This window comes from Cryptomeria japonica, chromosome 2 (genome assembly GCF_030272615.1).
Source record: "Cryptomeria japonica chromosome 2, Sugi_1.0, whole genome shotgun sequence".
Lineage (NCBI taxonomy): Eukaryota > Viridiplantae > Streptophyta > Pinopsida > Cupressales > Cupressaceae > Cryptomeria > Cryptomeria japonica.
The window spans coordinates 130,745,409-130,752,446 of record NC_081406.1 but is presented as its reverse complement, the minus strand read 5'-3'; the positions used below and the strand labels follow the sequence as shown (position 1 = coordinate 130,752,446).

Below are 7,038 nucleotides of genomic sequence, written 5' to 3'. Positions count from 1 at the left end.
GTGCACCTGATATAACAAAGGTCGAAAACTGAAATAGGAAAGATGCTAACTGCTGCAGACAAGGCTCGATGACGTGATGCTGACGACTGGTTCGATCCAACCCCCACCAGACAGAAAAAGTCAAATTTAATAATGACCTTTTAACTGTCATTTTCGATATTTATAAAAAAAATTTAAAAACCCTAACCGCAAAGGGTTCGAGCGAACCCATTAAATATTAATATTTTAATGGGTTCGCTCGAACCCAAAACCCGCCCGCTGTTCGATCAAACCTAGCTGAACAGTTTGGTTCGCTCGGACTCCCAGGGGTAGTCCGAGCGAACATTTGTGTTTCGCTCGAACATTGTCAAATCCGAAATTCCCACTTTCGCCAAATTCTTTCGTTGGCAAAAGTGGGAACCAGCTTTGTGAATTCACCCCCGAGCGAGTCGAATATGTCCCACAACATGTGCGAAGAAACGGTTGAAGAGGAAGAAGTGAAGAGGTGCAGCACCTCCGTTGAGGGCATGCTAGAATTCATATTGTTCCTTTTCGGATATGACGTGGACTTGCTTAGTAACATGTCGGTGGTTGGATCCGGGCAGCAAGTCATTGTTACCAAGGCGAGTAAAAGGGAGAATATCGTCGGGGGTCAGCTGCTCGTGGTGTGTCACAACTTTGTGTTTCCTTACGGTGTGACTTACTGTCATTCTATCAACGGAAGTGAGGTATTTGACTTCCAGCTGAAGGTTATGCACGACAACGGAAAGGTTAAAAGGAACGCTACAGCAGTGTGTCATTATTTGTCCGATGGAGCGGGAGGAAATCAGACTGCTTGTCATCCCATCTATGGCGAGATAGCAAGATATTACTTTGGACGCCTAAGCCTAAGCGTGGCTAGTTATTATTACCTCATATGGATACTTCTTATTACTATATGAATACATAAGGTAGTAGTGTTTTCCTTTTTCAACAAATAGAGATTTAATATGGATGGTCATGGTGAGCATCTCAAAACGATTTGTTAAGTTATCTATTTGAGCTTAGATGCTCCTAACCTCATTCTTCCTAGTAAGTTCAATGTTAGTTGCTCAATCTAATATTAGTTGAGAAGTAACTCCATTTTCTTTTTATATGATAATGTCAATGTATCTCAATAATTTAAGTTTATGGTTGTTAGATTTATGTCCTTTCAAAATTTAATAGTTAACATGCATGTATTGTAACATATGTGTTAAATTTATATTATAAAAAAAATTGTTCTCTATTTGACATCTTATAATTGTTAGAAGTACGATTGTCATTGTACCAAAAGATCAACCTATTAATGCCTGATACAACCACTAAACTTATAGAATCCATAAGGGTTGGTTAAGCCATGTCACAAACTCGAGCACTGTGCTGCACAACACAAGGAGATCAAGGGCACACACCTTGCAACATTAATGTCTTATATGAAAGATTGGGGCATTAAATTTTGTATTAGATGTCGTGTTAAGTGCTCCTACTTGTTTGTATAGGCAAGGGGTCTTATCTTGGCTATGCATGTGTTTAGATATAACATATATTATTTCCTTAATATATATTCTCTACACTTTTTTTTGAGTCATCCTTAGGATTAGCCCCACTTATGCTTAATAGGAAGTTACTTTTTGTGTGTGATGTATGATCTTGATGTCTTTGATGCTTGATAGAAATTATTTCTTTGCATAAGTGATTGAGTGATATTTGTGGGGTGATTGTGCTACAATAGCCACTTTTTATAATGCGATTATGAAAAAATTAATATCAAAGGAAGCACAAATACTAAAGGAATTCTAATAAGAAATTATCTATTATATTGTGACTCGTCAATAATGCATTTGGTTCTAAAAAAGACATGATATATTATTCATATGGACATTTTTTTGGAATAAAAGGACTTACTAATGCTTAGATATAGTACAATTTACATTATGTATCCTTGATTGGGAGTATATCATATTTGAAAGAGTACCATACTTTTTACCCTCTTTCTATATTGTCAAAGATTATCATTTCAATCTTTTCACATCATACCTAGAAATGTTTGTATGAAATACATCTTGCATAGATATATTTTAACTATAATCGATTATGTTGTGAAATATTAATGTTTTGAAATAAAAGGACTTACTAATGCTTACATAAAATATAAATTTCTTTATGTATCCTCGATTAGGACTATATCATATTTGAAAGAGTACCATACTTTTAACCCCTTTTTTATATTGTCTAGGATTATCATTTTCATCCTTTCACATCATACCTAGAAATGTTTGCATGAAATACATCTTGCATGGATCTATTTTTACTATATGTCATTATGTTGTGAATTATTTATGTTTATACATGAAAGGAAGAATTTGCATTAATAGAATGAATTATTTGGTTAATAATTTAGATTAAAAAGTCACATTCCTTTCTAGAATTAATAAGGGAATATAGGTATGATATAAGAAAACAGTTGTGTTTGGTTCATACATATGGAATATATAAAGAAATTTGTGTAGTGACACAAAAATTATTGATGACTTTTATGTTTCTAGCTTGTAAAAATGAATAGTTACATTCAAGGGTTATGGACATGGATAACACTACGGTCCCTAATTATATTATCATTCATTATGAACTGTATATATCTTATACCTATTGTTGAGTAGTGAACATGGTTTTTGTGCTATTCTTGGACAAATGCTTAAAATTGTGTCACACATTTATAAAAGAAACATTTAACACATCCACAATTTTTTAATTTGGACCATCTTAAAGTGACATTTATCTTTCAAATTTTAAAATGATGGAAAATATTGAAATGTAGGAATTTTAATTTAGTTTGTATTTGTAAATTTTTGAATATTTTATAAATTTGTTGGATATTGTTTCTACTAAATTTAAGAGATGGATTTTAATTGTTGATTTTAAAAAATGAAGGTTGATATGACACCACAAGAAAATTTTTTAATTATCTTTGATTTTCTTTTCACTTACGTAACTTAAAACAAAATGGATGAAAAATATTCATGGGGTCACCAGCTCCACAAACTGCTCCTTAAAATCTTGAGCAGCCAAAATAAGTTAAATGATTGTATAGGAACCTACTGTAAGATTAAAAAATTTGATATCTTCTTCTCTAGTGAGATCAATCTTTTTATTTCATATGTATTGTTTAAATAAGAAATAAAAAATATTTTAAACGACATTTTAATCTTTATAACATTTATGTTCTAAAGATTTCTAAATAATAATAATAAAAACTGTCCCCCTCACAATCTATTTAGTTTAGATGAAAAAATAAATATTTAAAAAAATTACTCGAGAAGATACCTTAAATGTTTAGAAATTTTGTTGCTTCTCCACCTTCTAGAAGTGTTTGGCTGGTCAAAGAGTTGATCATTGCCGAAAAAAGAAAGCAAAATTACGTATCCCATAAGCCATTGCTGATCGTGCTGACTGCCCACGAGTTACGGTTTTTCTTGACTTTTGTTAGAAATTTCATACGTAGACCCCTCACCAAGTGAGGGTTAGCATAAATGTGAAGCTTCAATATCTTTTACGTCAGTCAAGCTTTAGCTAAGTATTTTGTCAGTCAATCCTAAAGCTTGATTGACCTAAAAGAACTTGGCTAATGTTTATGGGCCAGGAGTAGGACAATTCTTGATAATATAACCACTTAATCAAGTGCATTAGTCAAATTGTAAATTGAAGATTGATATCTCTGGTAACTATCACATCACGGGGGGTCCACATATGGAATTTCTAAGGAAGCCGAAGAAAAACTGGAGCTTGTGGGCAGTATTGACAGACTTGCCATCGACTCTTTGTTTTCAAATTAAGGCAAAAGATTTGAAGTAGTGACATTCATATATGCTATACAATAGGATCATCCTGGATAGGCGCTATCCTATTAATACCGTCATACTGTGATTGTAGTGATGGCCTGTTTTACGGTTTACTTGGCTCTCATTTCAGTTGTGGCACTGCCTATCACTCTAAACGCAACGCCCATCCCGTGGGATGCAGAGTCACTTCTGGCTCTCAAACAGAGCTTCGTTGCCTTTCCTCTCCACGATTGGCGAGATGGAGACCTCTCTAACTTCTGTAATTGGACGGGTGTGACCCGTGACAATTCCAACCAGAGTGTAATCGCTCTCAATCTCCAAAACAAGGCCATCTTTGGCTCATTACCACTTAACTTCCCCACCTTTACCCACCTCACTACACTCAATCTTTCCTCTAATTCTATAGCCGGTCCAATTCCATCCTTTGCCTTTGCCTCTTGTTCTGCTCTAGCTTTTCTTTCTCTCGACCATAACAATCTCACCGGAACACTTCCCTTATCTCTCGCCAATTGTACCGCGCTTAAAATACTTAACCTGTCTGTTAACGAGCTTACTGGCCCTGTATCTTCCAGCCTTTCGAAGCTATCCAACCTGCAACAGCTCAACCTCTGTGAGAACAACTTTACAAGTCCAATGACTCAATCTCTGTCCAACTGTACCCATCTCGTATTGTTAGATTTATGTTTCAACTATGCAATCAATGAAACCATACCCAAATAGCTTGGCCTTCTCACCAGACTGCAAAATCTGTGTCTTTCCGGTAACCGTCTCACTGGTCCGATACCCGCAGCCGTCGTGGCCAATTGGACTGAGCTCCGACTATTAGCTATAGGACTCAACGGTATTAGCGGTCCAATTCCTCATGCCTCGGCCAAATGCCCTATGTGGAAGAGCTATGAATGGATGGAAGTCGATACGAAGGGAGCATTCCTCTATCTATCGGGAACATATCATCTCTCACTCTTTTAGCCGTGTACAGGAATTCCCTCACTGGTAATATTCCTAAATCATTAGGCCAACTTTCACGCCTGATTGGATTGAGCATCTCGCATAATAATCTGATAGGCTCTCTTCTCGGTGAGCTCGGGATCTTACAAATCTACAAATTGCACGAGTCTGTGTAAATTCATTAAGCAGAAGTATACCGATCGAGTTTGGCCGACTAAAATCCCTTCAATAACTTTGGGCGTGGGACAATGATTTCAGCGGAAGGATTCCAGCAGAGATAGGCAACTGTTGGGCGTTGGGGCTTCTGCTACTACAGAGCAATCAGCTAAGCGGGGGCATACCTCCACAGCTGGGTCGCTTACGCTTCCTAGTAGAAATACGTTTGGAGCACCATCAATTGAATGATTCCGGTATCCCTTTCAAACTGTTGATAACTGATGCTGCTATAGCGTGTAGCTCCATGTAATTCAAACTGTATTAACCAAAGCTGATTTTGAACCATCATGTTTTGAAGATGCACGTACTAATGAGGTTTGGGTGAAAGCCATGGAAGAAGAGATGGATTTCATTCACAGGAATGACACTTGGGAGTTAACATAACTTCCACATGAAAAAAAAAGGATTGGCACGAAATGGGTCTACAAGACCAAGTTTAATAATGATGGGAGTGTTGAAAGACACACACTAATACATTTGGGGTCAAATTCCGACGGACAAGGAGCATTGTGTGAAAATTTGATTTTTTTTTTAAAAATGTCCGTGTTCGTCGGAATTCCAACGACCTCGAGCATTATATATATAAAAAAAGCCACAACGCATTTTCATTGTGATAAAGCAAACCGAAGCCGCTGCCCCCCCCGCCAGAGCAATCTCTGCACTGCAAGCAAGGTAAGGTTTTTGGTGGCATTTAGAAGGACCTTTTCAAGATTTGATTTTGCTTTGCAATCCTTAACATGATCGGCCATATTAATTAGGTTCCTTTGCAATGTTTCACTTTGGCAGATTTGGAATGTTTCTTTTGTGCAAGCAATTCGGTGTTTTCTCGTTCTTTTGTGTAAACAAATCTGTATTTTGATCTTCTTTGTTTGATGAGTTCACTATTATGAACTTGTTTAAGACAATCGGACCGCCTTGTTTTTTCTTCCTTCACTAATATTGGCATTGATGACAAATGCGTAGCCTCCCTCATCTACTTATCTATTTCTATATCTATATATCTAGATATAACCAGGCAGCTTCTTCTTACTCCTAGTTAATCGGGGGGCACCTAGGAACAACTACACTCACAGTCGGCTTCCAAACCACAGTCAAATACACGGATTTATAGTCGGCTTTTGAACCACAGGTAGAGCAGAGCTTGTTCCCTCGGTGTTTGCAATTTCAATTGCATCTGGATTTTGACTTTGTGGTATTCCTCAATTCAATCGATCATTTCCCTTTCATTGGTATCACAAGGTCTTGATGCTTTTTCTTATTCATTTGTATAAACAAATCTACCCCTCATCATTCATTCGCATTGCATTAAGTCGGTCTTAGGTTTTCCATTTGTATTACCTCATCCTTATGTGAACAAAACCTCCACTCCCAAATCGATGATTAAAGTTCCATTTGCATAAGGTGATTTGGAAGATCAAGTTTTACTTGTCTTCACTTGTACAAACAAATGAACTTGATCAGATTTTGATCACTCATTTGTTTTGCTTTGATCTTTAATCGAGGATACTTTATTTTTGGATACTTGAACAAATTGTCCAACCTTGTAACCTCAATGATTGGGAACATAATTCTAACATAAAACAACAAAAAGATGCAAAAAAATAATCCACACAACAGAGCCTCAAGACATAAGGATTATCTTGGGAAAACCCTCAAAGGGAAAAAAAAAATCCTCAAGATTCACCTTCTTATATTAGATAACAAAAACTCATAATATTTGCCACTAGAGCTTCATACAAGTTCGGTTGTAGCCCAAGGTTACAGTAATATCAAGTAAACTTTATGGCATATCCACAAGGAAGCCTATATCTCAATCCTTCACTTGCTAACTCAGTTGCTTCTCTCATCTCCCACACATCATTGCTCTTTCTTGACTTCTGATTCTACTTTCTTACTTCTAGTTCCTCACTCTCTTTTCTCCGTACTTGGAAAAATCACAAGTCACACATATATATCATCCACAATTCTTCAAAAAAAAATTGAGTCGACTAAAAGTATAAACCCTCACCAAACATGTAATAGGCCAAGCCCAAAA

At 36.4% G+C, this 7,038-nt stretch overlaps 1 protein-coding gene across 1 annotated transcript; it reads left to right on the top strand.

The window, feature by feature from the left end:
* The first annotated feature begins 3,932 nt into the window (after positions 1–3,932).
* On the top strand, positions 3,933–5,192 carry LOC131053506 (LRR receptor-like serine/threonine-protein kinase ERL1). Its single transcript, XM_057988123.2, has 2 exons — positions 3,933–4,505; positions 5,046–5,192. Exons 1-2 carry the CDS (start codon positions 3,933–3,935, stop codon positions 5,190–5,192), a joined length of 720 nt encoding a protein of 239 aa, XP_057844106.2.
* The last annotated feature ends 1,846 nt before the right edge of the window (positions 5,193–7,038 follow it).

What these genes read in the sequence shown, in the direction of transcription:
- LOC131053506 (XM_057988123.2), top strand. Translation starts at nt 3,933, where the DNA reads ATGGCCTGTTTTACGGTTTACTTGGCTCTCATTTCAGTTGTGGCACTG. An exon ending in TGTCCAACTGTACCCATCTC is followed by an intron (nt 4,506 to 5,045) that starts GTATTGTTAGAT and finishes CAATGATTTCAG; the next exon opens with CGGAAGGATTCCAGCAGAGA.